General features: G+C 52.4%; 2 protein-coding genes and 1 long non-coding RNA gene across 8 annotated transcripts in view; 2 read left to right on the forward strand and 1 right to left on the reverse strand.

Annotated features, from left to right (window-relative positions):
- The window catches only part of LOC149915229 (uncharacterized), a 241,332-nt gene that overhangs the window by 128,327 nt on the left and 97,885 nt on the right, over positions 1-15,120 (reverse strand). For 2 of the 4 annotated variants that reach the window (XR_016459332.1, XR_016459331.1), the window contains one exon: positions 14,296-14,372. This is a non-coding gene — a long non-coding RNA (uncharacterized LOC149915229). Of the gene's footprint in view, positions 1-13,467; positions 13,661-14,295; positions 14,373-14,672 lie in introns of those variants that run through there. The other 2 variants (XR_016459334.1, XR_016459333.1) reach the window with 2 other exon arrangements.
- Positions 1-15,120, forward strand: part of LOC149915233 (uncharacterized) — a 175,532-nt gene that overhangs the window by 97,894 nt on the left and 62,518 nt on the right. The gene's annotated exons all lie outside the window — the stretch shown is intronic.
- On the forward strand, positions 2,066-7,104 carry LOC149915237 (uncharacterized). 3 transcript variants are annotated; one of them, XM_090123038.1, is made up of 8 exons: positions 2,066-3,330; positions 3,672-3,879; positions 4,521-4,644; positions 5,122-5,184; positions 5,436-5,522; positions 5,812-6,150; positions 6,457-6,533; positions 6,655-7,103. In XM_090123038.1, exons 2-8 carry the CDS (start codon positions 3,826-3,828, stop codon positions 6,709-6,711), a joined length of 801 nt encoding a protein of 266 aa, XP_089979164.1. In that variant the 5' UTR covers positions 2,066-3,330; positions 3,672-3,825; the 3' UTR covers positions 6,712-7,103. The 3 variants fall into 3 exon arrangements, with proteins under 3 accessions (XP_089979164.1, XP_089979165.1, XP_089979166.1); XM_090123039.1 differs by having other exon boundaries at positions 3,685-3,879; XM_090123040.1 differs by having other exon boundaries at positions 2,067-3,330; positions 3,764-3,879; positions 6,655-7,104.

Consider the following 15,120-nt stretch of genomic DNA (forward strand, 5'->3'; position numbering starts at 1 on the left):
GTTCGTTACCCGACGAAGCCCGACGCGGGGGGGCTGGGCAGACAGTCTTGCCAAAGAGGCCCGTGCTACAGCAAGATTGACAGCACGACGCCTTTTGTTCCCCTTGAGCCCTGGGCAGGCTTCGGGGCGAAAACCAAGAGGAGAAAGAGGGCAGCGGCTGTTCCCCCGGACTGCTCCGTACATTGGTTTACTCTGTGCTAGAAAGGCTGGAGCTGCTTGCAGCGGCTCTGGATGCCTCACTCGTGGGATGGATGCATTGCTGTGCAACTTCCCCATGGCTGGGAGGGGTTCTTCAGATCCTCCCTGCAAACGGGGCTCCCCAGTGACTGCGGATCTGGCTGATGGTAAAGTGCTGGGGCTATTGGTCGTGGATCTTTCTTCACCACTGTGCTCACGTGGCAATGAGTAGGCCCACTGCCTTGCTTATTCCCTTTACTGCTAAGCTTCTCTTTTGGCTATAGACGCTGCCAATATGACTTTGGTTTTATTTTGTCATAGGCAGTAAAATAAGCCTATCCCAAAGACGTTGGTGTCTTTGTTGCAGCTGTTGAGCCCACCGATTGGCACAGCAGCATTAACACATGATGGGCACGTAACTTGGACATCAGGAACGTGACTTCAAAGGCTTCAAAGCATCGGGAATGTCTCCTTTGGAGAGAGACTGAGAGGTTTGGGCTTGTTGAGCCCGGAGAACAGAAGGCTCATGGGAGACCGTGTGGCTGCCTTTCAGTACACGGGGCCTCACAGATCACCCTTGCTGAGGGTGAGCACTATTCCCTCATCGAGGACATTGATGAAGATGTTGAACAAGACCGGACCCAGCACCGACCCCTGAGGAACACCGCTGGTTACAGGTCTCCAACCGGACTCTGCACCGCCAACGACGACCCTCTGCACTCTGCCAGTCAGCCAGTTCTCAACCCACCTCACTGTCCACTCATCTGTCCACACTTCCTCAGCTTTGTCATAAGGATGTTGTGGGAGACGGTATCAAACGCCTTGCTGAAAGCAAGGTAGACTACATGCACTACATCCACCCAGCCAGTGACAACATTGTAGAAGGCTACCAGTTTGGTCAAGCATGCCCTCCCCCTTGCTGATTACTCCTGATAACCTCCTTTTCTTCCAGTTGTCTGGAGATGGCATCCAGCACAAGCTGTTCCATCACCTTTCCAGGGACAGAGGTGTGCCCAGGTGGCCAAGAGGGCCAACAGCATCTTGCATTAGAAATAGCGTGGCCAGCAGGAGCAGGGAGGGAATCATCCCCCTGTACTCAGCCCTGGTGAGGCCACGCATTGAGCACTGTGTTCAGTTTTGGGCCGCTCACTACAAAAAAAGACATTGAGGCCCTGGAACGTGTCTACAACTTCCTGAATGGAGGCTGTGATGAGGAGGGGTTTGGCCTCTTCTCCCAGGCAACAAACAGGACCCGAGCAAATGGCCATAAGTTGTACCAGAGGAGGTTTAGGTTGGACATAAGGAAGAACTTGTTCTCTCAGAGAGCAGCCAGGCACTGGAATGGCTGCCCAGGGAGGTGGTGGAGTCGCCGTCCCTGGCAGTGTTCAAGAGGCATCTGGATTAGGAGTTACAGGATATGGTTTAGTGCTTGTGGTAGCAATGGTGATGGAAGGATGGTTTTTTCTCCTTTCCTTTTTCTTCTTTTCTTCCCTTCCTTTCCTTTTTTTCCTTTTTTCATTTTGTTTTCTGTTTTCCATCTTTTCTTTCCCTCTCCCCTTTTCTTTCCCTCTCCCCTTTTCTTTCCCTCTCCCCTTTTCTTTCCCTCTCCCCTTTTCTTTCCCTCTCCCCTTTTCTTTCCCTCTCCCCTTTTCTTTCCCTCTCCCCTTTTCTTTCCCTCTCCCCTTTTCTTTCCCTCTCCCCTTTTCTTTCCCTCTCCCCTTTTCTTTCCCTCTCCCCTTTTCTTTCCCTCTCCCCTTTTCTTTCCCTCTCCCCTTTTCTTTCCCTCTCCCCTTTTCTTTCCCTCTCCCCTTTTCTTTCCCTCTCCCCTTTTCTTTCCCTCTCCCCTTTTCTTTCCCTCTCCCCTTTTCTTTCCGTCTCTTTTCATCTCTTCCCCTTTCTTTCCTTTTTTCATTTCTTTTGATTCATTTTGTTTAGTACTTTCTTACTTTTCATCTTTTAGATTCCTTTCTAAAAGAAAAGATAGAATGGGAGACAATAATTAAAGAAACAAAACCTGCTTTGAAAGCCATGGGGCCGGATGGATTGAACCTTGGGGTGCTGAGGGGGTTGGCAGACGTGGCTGCCAAGCCGCTCTCCATCATCCTTCAGCAGTCCTGGCTAATTGGGGATGTGTCCTGGCTGTCCCTGAACGTGTTTAAAGAGCTCTGGATGTGGTGCTCAGGGACATGATTGAGTGGTGGGTTGTTAGAGTTAGGGGAGTATGGTCAGGTTGCGGTTGGACTCGATGATCTTTCAGGTCTTTTCCAACCTGATCCATTCTATGATTCTATGGATTTAACAGCAGCGTTCTTGTGGGAGCTGCACTGAGACTTGCAGTGTCTCTGGGTCCCCAGAATTACTTTCTCCAAGCTGATTCGTAGGTGCTGGCACTTCTTTAAAGCAAGAGCAGCTGCTGATGGGAGGAAGGTAGTTCCGGCTCATGAGCTCTGCAGCATCTCCCAGGATGGTACCAGAGGAGGCAGGAATGATATTGCAGAAGATGAGAAGCTCCCCAGCAGGAAGCCAGAAACCCTGCGGGAGAGTCAGAGCACGTGTGGATGCCCAGGAGGTAATGCAGCCCCAGTATTTGAGAAGCGCGTGGCCATGGAGCTGCGGCCCAAGAACAGAGCTATTCCGCCTTTGCAGAATAGCTGGCATCCCAAGAAGGACTCGTCTGTCCTTGTAAAAAGCAGGGGGAGGGCACGTCCAAATGCTTGCTGGTTGCTTGGGAGCTCAAATCCTCCAAGCTGGAGGCAGCCTGGGGGTAACATCTCCTTGGTCCGATCGTGCAGCACCTGAGCAAGAACTGGCTGCACGAGGGTCATCTTAATTTCTCTGTTCTTTTACTTAAATAAACCCGTTGGGAGACCGTGGTGTTGGTTTCCTAAAATTTGGATCTGGGAGGTGAGCACGCCCTTTGCTTATGATGGAAGCACAGAAGTGATGCGGGCACTCGCTGAGGTCACAGTCATCGCCGAGGTGGGAGCGTTTGTGGCACAGCCGGTGAGCAGAGCTGGTGCTCTGGTGAGCGTGCTGCACGCAGAGACTGAGCTGTGAGCTTTCCTTGAGAGATCACCCTGCGAGAGCCCGTCGGAAGCACCGCTGCGGCGTGTGCGTGAGCTGGGCACAGCTCAGGCTGAGCAGGCCGAGCAGGTGAGCTGGGTTTGGTGCTGGGTGGTTGCCGGGAGGTGTCTCAGCAGGAAAGCTGGGCTGGGGTGGGCACGCTGCATCAGCCCTCGTCCCGGCTGGCGGTGAGACAGAGGGAGTTTTCTTCAGGACAGCAACACCAGCCATGTGCTTCAAGGCGCGTAACTATTGAGGAGATGGAGAACGCTTGCTGTCAGAAATCATGGCAGCTGTACAGGAGCTGGGTGTATTTTGGGGACAGTCCTTGTAACCAGCTGGTTTCGAGACATTGCCCTGCCCGAGAGTCTAAACTGCACAGCAGAAGAATGCTGGGAAAATGCTTCTTCCTCACTGTTTTTCACTTGCAGGTTCTTTCCTTAGGGTTCCTTTTTCCTTTCCAAAAGGAGATTTTGGGGATCGAGGCACTTGAAGAGAGAGTGAAGCCAGCTCTTTCCAACAGTGCGGGCAGTCCCTGTGGAGAGGACCCCGGGAACTTGAGCTTCCCCTGAGACGTTCCCCAGCATGTCTCAGCAGGGAGACGGACGCAGTTCCCATCGCTGCTTTGCACGTGGAAAGGTATGGCTGGGTTTCTTTCGCTTGGGTTTCTCCTTTCTCTGGTTTTGGAGCGGAAGGGGTGGAGCAGGGGGAGCCCTGCTGGTCCTTTGTTAGCTCAGTAAGCGGCTGGGTTGTGCACTTGCAGCAACAGGACAGCATTGCCAGGCTCCTTAACCTGCTGGGGCAGGGTGGGAGCAGAGAGCGGGCACTGCCCTCCTGCCAGCTGCGCCTGGTTATGGTTTGCCAGCTGCCCTGGGTTTCTGCTGAGAAGTTTGTTCTAGCTGCCTGCAGTAGTAAAGGGTGGGGAAGAAATAGTGGTGAAGAGCTAAGGCTGTGTACGGTAATTTTGCATGGGTTGAACTGTGGCACCTGAAGTCACTGTTTCCCTCGGAATAATGCTGGTGTTTGCAGGTGTGTTGGTTTAACCCCCCGAAGTGATGTCTGAGAGCGCCCGTCTTCTCCACCTGAACGATGAGAAAGCTGGATATGCCCAGAAATTGCAGCGCGTGCAGATGTTGTGAATGCGCTCCCAAATGTTTCCGTTAGTGATAACTAACGTCTCAGCACTCTGATACCCATCTCTGGCACCATCTGGAACGCTGCATCTCTTTGCAAACGTTGGGTGCCCGTTTCCATGGCCCTTCCTTTATTTCTCTCCTCAGAAGCAGCGCGGCGCGGTTCCCTGTGCTAGGGAGCAGCACCCAGCAGGCTGCCAGAGAACCAACAGCGCCTTGCAGCGCACAGAGGGACGCGATGGGGACGGACCATCCTTAGCACCACGCAAAAGTGAGTCTCTGCAGTCCTCTGTCATGAAGTATGGAAGAATGCATTTTAAGTATTACTTCTGAGCGGTGCAGCACTGCAGGGATGTCCGGTAACCATGGTGGAAGCATTAGAGAGGCCAACAGCAACAGATGGCAGCAGTGAGACAGAAGTGTGTGTGTAAGTGGTGGTGCTCAGAGCTGAGTGCATTCCCTGTAGGGACAAAAAATCCGTGCCTCGACTTTTGCAGCTGATAGCGTTTTGTGTGCTGACGCAGCTTTGCTCTGCAGCATGCAGAGCTGTCAGGCAGACTGGGGTTCCTCTGCTGCCACCTGAGCGGGAATGAGAGCAGTAGTGCTTTGTGCAAGCGCACTGCAGTTTAAAGATCAGTTTCTGTTCTGGCTGTAGAAGAGTGTCTTTTGGTTTTTGTGGTGGACGTGGGCTAACAGGACAGTGCTGCTCCTGGTGTCTGTGAAATCAACACACAATCTGTTGTTGTAGGGACGGAGCCTGCGCGTCCATGGAATGGTGCTGGGCTTGGGGGGAAACGGAAAGCCTCCCCAGGTAAGAAGCTCTTGTGAGCTGTGGTGTGGGTACCTGCCTCTAAATAGGGCTGCATGAAGGGCTGTGTGGGATGGAGGAGAAAAGAAGGGGCACTGCAGATCTGTGCTGACTGCAGAAATGGCACAGCGTTGTAGCAGCAGAAAGGCCAATTGAAGAAACTACGCTTGAGGAGCAGAAGTTTGTGGTTGGCTGTGCTAAAATGCTCCTCCAAAGAGATGCTCTTCATGTCTTTCTTGTTTCCTTTCTGACAGAAGCTGATGCAAGCAGGCTTGCAGTGAAGCGCAGCCTTGCAGGAAGCCAGGGGAGGAGCATGGAGCGTGGCACAGCCCCCAAGAGAGGTACAGACACACAGCAGCATCTGGGTTTGGTGCACTGTCTTTCTAGTTAGGCTTTCTGTCTGTCCTTTCCTGGGACTGCTGTCGTTGCGTGTTGCTTGAGATCTTAATCCCTGGGGATTACAGTTGCCTTTCCTGTCCCAATTGGAAATGGCCCACAGTTCAGCCAAGATCCCAAGGTCCATTGCTGTGAACACTCGAGAGTTCCTAGCATTGTGGCCCATTTTGCAGACCGAAGGCAGTGTGTGACTCTCTTTTAATCTTGCTGCTTCCCCTTGCTTGATTTGAACAGGGAGAGGTGCTGAGCCAAACGGCAAGATGTACGCGAAAGCTCCTCTCCAGGCTCCAGGAGGGCTTCCTGGAACAGCAGGTCCCAGCAGAGGGGAAAGACCTTCCCCTGCAGTTGACAACCACTCCCTCTCCAAGACCATGGCTGCAAGAAAGCGCAAGGGAGTGGAGGAAGAGGAGCAAAAAGCAGAGCTGTGGCCTGCCAAGAAACAAGTGAAGGTGGAGCGCGATGGGGAGAAGGCTCAGAGCCCACATCAGAGCAGAGGCAGTGTGCCAGCTCCAGCAACACACCCTGGGCCTGCCCCAGCGCCGACTGAGCGGTTCCGGACCTCAAAGCGAAGAGGTAGGAAGGTGCTGCAGCTGCCCTGGTGAGGTGCTTCCCTTATCAGGTGCATGGAGTTTGCTTAGGATTTGCTTTGCTTTCTCCTTCTCTCTGCGGAGAGGGGAAAAGAGTAGAAGGCTGCCGAGTCCAATGGCAAGGAAGTGCCAGAAAGTGTAACCCTCTCTTTTCCCATGAAATCCATGACGGCCTTCTGCTTGTCCCACTGGAAATACCCTTCCTTGAGAGGCTTCCTAGCCTGTTTTCATGTACCCATGTTTCCGCGGTTTTGCTGTTGACAAACTGAATTTCTCTCCTCTTTCTCTATAGCAAGACGACAACGACAAAAAGAGAGGAGAGCAGAAATGAAGAAGGCTGCTCTGAGAGCTGCCGCTGCACGTGCAGAGGTGAGTCCTCGGTGAGCACAGACACGGCTCTTGTTGTTCTCTGTCTGTCAGACGTGAAGGGGATTGTAGAATGCTGGGGGAAGCGGTGTCCTACTTTGACGCTCGCTTTCTTTCTTTCCAGTCCTCCACAATGAACAGCCTTGTGGAGATGATGGAGAAGCTGCAGCTGAAGGACTGAGTGGAGGAGCATCAGAAGGCAGCGGCTTCGTGGCAGCAGCCCAACTTGGCACTCTGGTTGCAGTCCATCAATAAACAATTGGAGCTTTGTATTCACAAAGAGCGCACGGCCTGATTTGTCCAGTGGCACTCAGTGAGCTGCTGCACCACCTCCTCGTTATTCCACTCGCGGCGCTGGGTCAGAACTCCCACATCTCCATCAGGGGATGCTGCAGGTTATAGAAGCAATGGACGCACCAGTCCTTGGCCCTGCCCATAAACGCACTGCCTGCAAAGCACGTGCACAGAGCTGCGAGTAGCACGGCCTGAGCACAGGCGCGCTGAGTTAGAGAACAGCTGTCTCGAGCTGTCTGAGTTTCTCAGGGCAGCACTGAGCAGAAGTGAGCGTGTGCCCCTCACCCTGCAGGCGTCTCTGTTGGGGGAAGAGAGGCTCCTGATCCCAGAAGGCAGAGGTGTTCTCCTGACTTCTCTGCAGTGCTACCTTGCCTCATTGTCCCACCTCTCTTCAGCCGTTTTGATGCTACTTTTCATCCTTTGGGCATAGCTTGAGTCACTCTCATCATCGCACAGCTTTGTACTGAGCGGTGTGGAATTTTCTGGCTTTGCTCTTAAAAGCCTAGGCTGAAAACTGCAGCGTGCATGCTTAGTTTACATGGGGACATGGGGGGGGACATCCCCTAACCCCCATTATCGAAAAATAAACCTTAATTGCAAAAGTGAGGGGTGTCAACCCCCGACCCATGGGAACAAAGTGGTCCGTGGGGGTGACACTGTGGGGGTGTCCCCATCTCCAGTACGTGACACCACCAGGGTGCCATGAAGGTGTCCCCAACTTTGGTGGTGTGACAGCACGATGCTGTGTCCCCACTTCTCCAGGAAGTCCTCCAGCTGGTTACAGTGTCCCCAGCTTCAGCTCAACGTCCCCAGGGGGTCCCTTTGTCCCCTCTGCATGACGGTGACACCCGATGCTGGCTGCCGAACGCGACACCCGATGACGATGACACCGCGTCACGGCTGTGCCACGCTGGTGTCACACAGTCCCCTCTGGTGGTGGCACAGAGTTCACCACCGTGCGTGTCCCCATCCTCATGTCAGACGATGGTGACAGCGCCAGAGGACTCCAGTGTCACCAGGTCCAGCTCTAGGCGGGCCTGGAGGGGTGACAAAGAACAGTGAGAGGCTCAGTGACAGCATGGTGACAACACAGAGCTGCCTGTGCCTGGCCCCATGCGGTGGTCAGAGTACAGGGAATGGTGTCACCCGATAGATGGTGGCACACAAGTGATGGTGACACCAGATGACGGTAACAACAGTGACAGCCAGGGATGGGGACGCTGCGTCACGGCTGTTCCACATCGAGGTCACCCTGTGTCACGGTGTCACCCGAAGACAGTGACACTCAACGACTCCCAGTGGCATCCAGTGAAGGGAAGCACCAACAATGGTGACACCACCGACCCCATGTCACACCCACAGCAGACCCCACATGTCCCCCGACTGTCCCCAGCCCCCCTCCCTGTACACTCCTCGTCACCTCTTCAATGAGGATGGCACCGCTCTGCAGTTGTGCCAGTCCTCTTCTTGGTTGCAAGTGTCCCATTTGGTTTTGTCATCCAGTATTTTTGGGAGAAAACGTGTGGTAGTTCTAAGAGAAGGGGTATTTCTGGGAGAAAATATCCTCTTTTTGGAAGAGAAGGTGAAATTTACCATTGAAATGTGGTATTTCTGGGAGAAAATGACATACTTGAGGGAGAGAACTCGGAAATGGTGGGAGAGAATGTCTTCTATCCGAGAGCAACTGTGACATTTTTGGTGTGACGACTGGTCCTTTGGGGAGAAAATATGGTAAATATGGGAGAAAATGTCCTCTTGAGGAGTGTCAAGTAGTACTTTTGAGAGAAAATGTCAGGTATTTCTCAGAAAACTGCTGTTTCTGGGAGATAGTAGCATCCTTGGTTGGAAAATGACAGGTGTTTGTGAGAAAGCTGGTATTTTGGGAAAAAAGGCCGTATTTTTAAGACGAAGCTGGTATTTCTGGGGGAATATGTCCCGTCTTTGGGAGAAAAGTGGTCTATCTTGGAGAAAATGTCGTGTATTTGGGAGAAAAACTGGTCTATCTGGAAGAAACTGCCATTTTTCTGGGAGTAAGTGTGATCCTGAGGAGCGTCAAGTAGTATTCTTGGGATGAAACGTGAGGTATTTCTAAGCGTAGTGGTATTTCTGGGAGAAAATGTCTTGTTTTGGGGGGAAAAGATCACATGTATGTGAGAAAGCTGGTATTTCTGGGAGTAAACGCCATATTTTTAGGAAAAAATGGGTATTTCCCAGATAATCGGTCACATAGTTGGAGAAAAGTGGTCTATCTGGGAGAAAATGTCCTTGTTTTTTGGTGGAAGAGATCATGTGTAGGGGACTAAAATAGTGTTCCCGGATGAAAATGTCACGTATCTGTGAGAAAAGTGGTATCTGTGGGTCACAGTGCTGTTCCCCAGGGGTCGGTGCTGGGGCCTGTCCTCCTCAAGATCTTTCTTGATGAGCTGAGGGCACTGAGTGCACCCTCGGGAAGTTTGCGGATGACACCAGGCTGGCTGGAAGTGTGGATCTGCCTGGGGGTAGCGAGGCCCCACAGAGGGATCTGGACAGGCTGGAGAGCTGGGCTGAAGCCAATGGGATGAGTTCCAACAAGGCCAAAGGCCAGGTCCTGCGCTTTGGCTGCAACAACCCCAGGCGACGCTACAGGCTGGGGGCGGAGCGGCTGGAAGATGCGTAGAGGAAGTGGACCTGGGGGTGTTGATGGATGCTGGGCTGAAATGAGCCAGCAGTGTGCCCGGGTGGCCAAGAAGGCCAATGGCATCCTGGCCTGCATCGGGAACGGTGTGGCCAGCAGGAACAGGGCAGTGATTGTCCCCCTGTCCTCAGCTCTGGTGAGGCTGCACCTCGAGTGCTGTGTCCACTTTTGGGCCCCTCACTGCCAGAAAGACATCGAGGCCCTGGAGCGGGTTCAAAGAAGGGCGCCAAGGCTGGCGAGGGGTCTGGAGCACAGAGCTCACGAGGAGCGGCTGAAGGAGCTGGGGTTGTTCAGTTGGAGAAGAGGAGGCTCAGGAAGACCTTACTGCTCTCTAGAACTACCTGAAGGGAGCTTGTAGAGAGCTGGGCTTCAGCCTCTTCTCTCATGTCACTAGTGCCGAAAAACGACGTTATAACCCACAAATATCAGTGTTCTCCCAAATACACGATGTTTTCTTCCGGAAAGATCACTTTTCAATCCTAAATATGACAATTTGTTCCAAAAATGCGATATTTTCTCCCGGAAATACAAGCATTCTCCAAAATCCATGATATTTTCTCCCAGAATGCCAGCTTTATCAGAGATATATGAAATTTTCTTCCAAAATTATGATATTTCCTCCCAGAAATATCAGTTTCCTTAGAAATACTTCACGTTTCCTCCAAAAAATACAACATTACAATACCCCCCCTTCCCCATAATGTGATACTTTCTCCAGGGAGTCACAGTTTTCTTAGAAATACCTCATGTTTTCTCCAAACAATATGACATTACAATCCTCAGTATGACATTTTCTCCCAAAAATAGGACATTTCCTCCCAGAAATACCAGTTATCTTTACAAAAATAGGACTGCAGCCATCGGAGATCTGCTGGAAGGACAGACGGCCAGCTCCAGGAGCTCCAGGAGGCTCCTGGAATGCAGCCATGGTCACTTTGTGCTCCGGGCGTTGGGCAGACCGACCAGAGGTGAAGCGTGGCTGGATCTGCTGCTCAGCAGTGCGGAGGAGATGATGAGTGAAAGGCGTTCAGGTTGGGGCAGCCTGGCTGCAGTGAGCACGGCTTGTGGGGTTGGTGATCCGAGGGATGTGGGCAAGGCAAGGAGTGGGGCAGGACCTGAGCTTTGGGACGGCGAGCTTTAAGCTTTCACGGGCTGATGGCCCAGATCTCTCGGGATCTGTCTGTAAAAACAAAGATGGTGAGCAAAGCTGGCTGCTCTTCAAGGCTGCCTTCCCTTCTGAGAGCACAAGAGCTCTCCGTCCCTCTGAATAGAAAGCAGAGGACGCAGGAAGCCCATCGGCTCGGCGCAGACCTGCTGGGCAGCTGGGGGCAAAGCAAGGAGCAACGAGCTCTGCTAACAGGCCGTGTCACCTGGAGCAATACAGGGCTAACAAACAGGCCGTGTCACCTGGAGCAATCAATACAGGGCTAACAAACAGGCCGTGTCACCTGGGAAGAATACAGGGATGTCTGGACCTGCAGACGTGGGATCAGGAAACACAAGGCGCAGAACTGAACTTGGAGAGGGACGTGAAAAACAACAGGAAGACTTTCTACACGTGCATTGGCCAGAAGAGACAGGTCAAAGCAAGTGTGCCTCCTTTGTAAATGTAAAAGGAGAACTGCCTGCAACAGATGGAGAGAAGGCTGAGGTACAGAATGAGTTCTGTGCCTCGGTCTTCACTGGCAGCCAGGATTCCAGAGTTTGTCACGTCCCTGAGCCCTGCATCCATAAACCTCCAGGTGGGGACCGGGGTGGTAAATACCCCCTGCTGTGAGGGCAGAGCAGAGAGACTGCCTGATGAGATTGAACGTGTGCAAGTCTATGGAGCAGATAGATGGTGAGATGTGAGACTGAACGTGTACAAGTCTATGGGCAGGATGGCGTGCATCTCAGGGCTCTGAAGAAGCTGGCTGCCGAGCCGCTCTCCATCATATTTGAGAAGTCGTGGCTGTCAGGTGAGGTCCCGGATGCCTGGAGGAAGGGTCATGTCACTGCCGTTGGCAAGAAAGGGAGCAAGGAGGACACGGGAACTACAGGCCGGTGAGTCTCACCTCTGTGCCTGGGAAGATGATGGGACAGATCCTCCTGGATGACATGCTTGATCACATGAGGAGTGAGCGTGTGATCCGAGACAGCCAGCACGGCTTCAGCAGGGGAAGTCATGCTTAACCAATCTGGTGGCCTTCTGTGATGGAGTGACGGCATCGGTGGACAAGGGGAGGGTGACCGATGTCATTTCCCCGGACTTGAGCACGGCCTTTGACACGGTCCCCCACCACATCCTGATCTCCAAACCGGAGGGATGTGGATTTGATGGGTGGACCACTGGATGGATAAGGAATTGGTAGTAAGGCCGCAGACAAAGAGTGGTTATTAATGGCTCTATGTCCAGGTGAGGCCAGTAACGAGCGGCGTCCCCCAGGGGTCTGTCTTGGGACCGGTGCTCTTTAGCGTCTTTATCAATGACATGGATGGTGGAATCGGGTGCACCCTCAGCAAGTTTGCTGACGACACCAAGCTGAGCGGTGCGGTTGACACGGCTGAAGGAAGGGATGCCATTCGGAGGGACCTCGACAGGTTGGAAAGGCGGACCGGGGTGAACCTGATCAGGTCCTACACAGCACAGTGCAAGGTTTTGCACTTGGGCCGGAGGAATCCCAGGCATCCATACAGACTGGAAGGAGCGGTCCTTGAGAGCAGCCCCGTGGAGAAGGACCTGGGGATCCTGATAGATGAAAAGCTTAGCATGAGCCAGCAGCGTGCCCTTGCAGGTGGGAAAGCAAATGGGATCCTGGGCTCCATCAGAAGAGGGGTGGCCAGCAGGGACAGGGAGGTGATTGTCCCCCTCTACTCCGCTCTTGTGAGGCCCCATCTGCAGTACTGTGTCCAGATCTGGAGCCCTCAGTACAAGAAAGACAGGGAGCTGTTGGAGAGGGTCCAGAGGAGGGCCACAAAGATGATCAGGGGACTGGAGCACCTCCCTTATGAGGACAGGCTGAGGGAGCTGGGCTTGTTCAGCCTGGAGAAAAGAAGGCTGCGGGGTGACCTCATTGCAGCATTTCAGTACCTAAAGGGAGCCTACAAGCAGGAGGGAAGTCAACTCTTGGAAAGGGTAGAAAACTGCAGGACGAGGGGAAATGGTTTGAAGTTGAGTGAGGGAAGATTTAGGGTGGATGTCAGGGGGAAGTTCTTTACAGAGAGAGTGGTCAGGTGCTGGAACAGCTGCCCAGAGAGACTGTGGATGCCCCATCCATCCCTGGAGGTGTTCAAGGCCAGATTGGATGGGAACCTGGGCAGCCTGGTCTAGTGTGAAATGTGGAGGTTGGTGGCCCTGCATGTAGCAGGGGGGTTGGAGATTCATGATCCTTGAGGTCCCTTCCAACCCTGGCAATTCTGTGATTCTGCTATTCTGTGTCTTCTCCCTGATGCCAATTGGAAGTGATATCCTTTAGTCTTCAGTATAACAGACATTCTGTGACTGTGCTTGAAGACAGTCTCCCTTGAGCGTTTTAGTTGTGCTTGTTTAGTGCTCGTAAAACCAACTGTGCAAGTGCTGCTCTCCTCCCCGTTGTGAGGGGATTGCTGGCAGGAGCTAAGCAGTTCCCACAGGCACATCCAGCAAGGAGCTGCCGTGGCAGATGGGCAGGTGGAGCAGCTGTCTTCCAACCTGTCCACTGCAGCAGTTGGCATTCTGTAAGCTACTCTTCCCCAGTTTGCAGAACGAGTATCAAAAGTTGATACTCTTTTGTGAAAGAGTAAATGCGGGTTGAAAAAAGAGGCGATATGACATTCCTGACTGCAGATAAACAACAGCACAGATGCTGGTCACCGCCGCAGAAAAAGCTGGACTTGTTCATGAAGCAGCTTATCCATCTGTGTTGGGATTTTGTACAGCTGACCTCACCTGCCTCTCATTCCTTGCCATCGCCCCCTTTTTCTTCTAAGGTGAAAAAGACAGCCTTATTCTTTGTGAGTCCGTAATTGTGATCGTTTATTGATTGAGTACAACCAGGTAAGACATGGAGTGCCAAGTTGGGCGGCACTCGCAGCGCTGCCCTGTAACACCACACACTGCAGCTGCTGCCTTCTGATGTTCTTCCTCTCAGTCCTTCAGGTGCAGATTCCGCATCATTGCCACAGGGCTGTTCATTATAGAGGACTGGAAAAAAACAAAGCAAGTGTAGAAAAAGGACAGAAACAATCTAGGGAGACCTCACTAAGAAAGTCTGAACAGTAAACTTCCATAACAGCCCCATGCAGAACAGCAGGTTACTGCCATTCAGATCACTGACATTACTTCCCATAACACACAGCTTAGCTGCTGTCCCCTCCCTTCCCTACCTGAGCTGCATGCCCTTCCTTTTCCCTACCTGAGCTGCTTGCCCCTCGCTCTTGCCTTTTCCTGCTACTCACTCCCAATCTCAACACTTGCCTGCTCTGCTTGCTGCTCTGACAAGTGTCTCTCAACTCTGCTCGCAGCTTCTCTCCTTCTGCATGCCCTTCTCTATTCCCTTCTCGTGCCCTTCAGGCTTCTGCTCCCCTTGCTGAGCAAGCCCATGCCTGGTAGCTCCCCTTCAACCTCCTCCGCCCTTTGCCTTTCTCCACACAGATGCTTGCTTCTGGCCAGCACTCCTGCCCGCTGCCTAGCCCACAGCCCGCATCTCTTGGGGAGACAGCAAGGTGGCCTGGAGCTACCCACACCTCCTCCCGGGCACGGCTTCTCAGCTTTGCTTCAAGCCCACAAAAAACCCCAAGGCTTCAAGCCCACAAAAAACCCCAAGGAGCTCCTCTTACCTTTGGGCTCAGCTTCTTCTCCTGCCGTGCAGCTCTTTTCCAGGCCGGGGCTCAGCTCTTCCCACACTCCACCATTCCTGCAAGGTTGCTTTCTCTCATTCACTGCCTTCCTTTGCTTTCCTTTGCTCTGCTACCCTTAGCTTCCCTACTTGCTTTCTCTACATTTACGTGCACCGCTTTGTACTTTTGAGTCTCTTCTTTGCATCTCCTTTCTCTATTTTCCCTTCAACCCTCCCCCCCCCTCCCCTCCCCTTCCCCTCTCTCCCATTTTTCCCTTCCTCCCCTACCTCCTCTCCCCCCCTGCTTCCCTTCCCCTCCCGTACCCCCCCTTTTCTCCCTTTCCCCTCCCCTTCCCCCTTGCCTTATGGCAAACTCACCTTTCCTGCTCTTCACTCCCTCCTTCTTCATTCTCCTGCCTTTTGCTGCTACTCTCGCCTTGCTTTCCCTTGCTGTGCTCTGCTTTGCTTTCTCTACATTTTGGCCATCCAGTCTTTTCTCAGCTGTTATTCTTGACTGTTTACTTGGCTTTTTTCTTCTTTTCTCATTTCTTTTTTTTCTGACCTTTTTGAGCTTTTTTCTTCTTTTTTTATGCTTTCGTTTCTTTTTTCATTTCATTGCACTTGTTCTTTTTTTTTTTCTCTTTTCGTTTTTTTCTGTTTTCTTCTATTTTTTCTCTTTTTCATCTTGGTTTTCTTTTTTCATGTTCACTCTTTTTTTCTTTTTTTTATTCTTTTTTTCATTTTTTTTCATTGCCGCCTGAGGGGAGAAGAGCTCTGAGCCGGCTGCCAACGGCCGTTCCCGCGCGCCGCGCCTCAGCCAATCGGA

The sequence above is a fragment of the Phasianus colchicus genome, chromosome 22 (assembly GCF_987193195.1).
Source record: "Phasianus colchicus chromosome 22, bPhaCol1.hap1.1, whole genome shotgun sequence".
In the NCBI taxonomy this organism is placed as follows: Eukaryota; Metazoa; Chordata; class Aves; order Galliformes; family Phasianidae; genus Phasianus; species Phasianus colchicus.

Coding starts and splice junctions, on each gene's coding strand:
- LOC149915237 (XM_090123038.1), top strand. CDS start 3,826: ATGTCTCAGCAGGGAGACGGACGCAGTTCCCATCGCTGCTTTGCACGT. Junction 3,880..4,520: donor GCTGCTTTGCACGTGGAAAG/GTATGGCTGGGT, acceptor TTCTCTCCTCAG/AAGCAGCGCGGCGCGGTTCC. Junction 5,185..5,435: donor GAAACGGAAAGCCTCCCCAG/GTAAGAAGCTCT, acceptor CCTTTCTGACAG/AAGCTGATGCAAGCAGGCTT.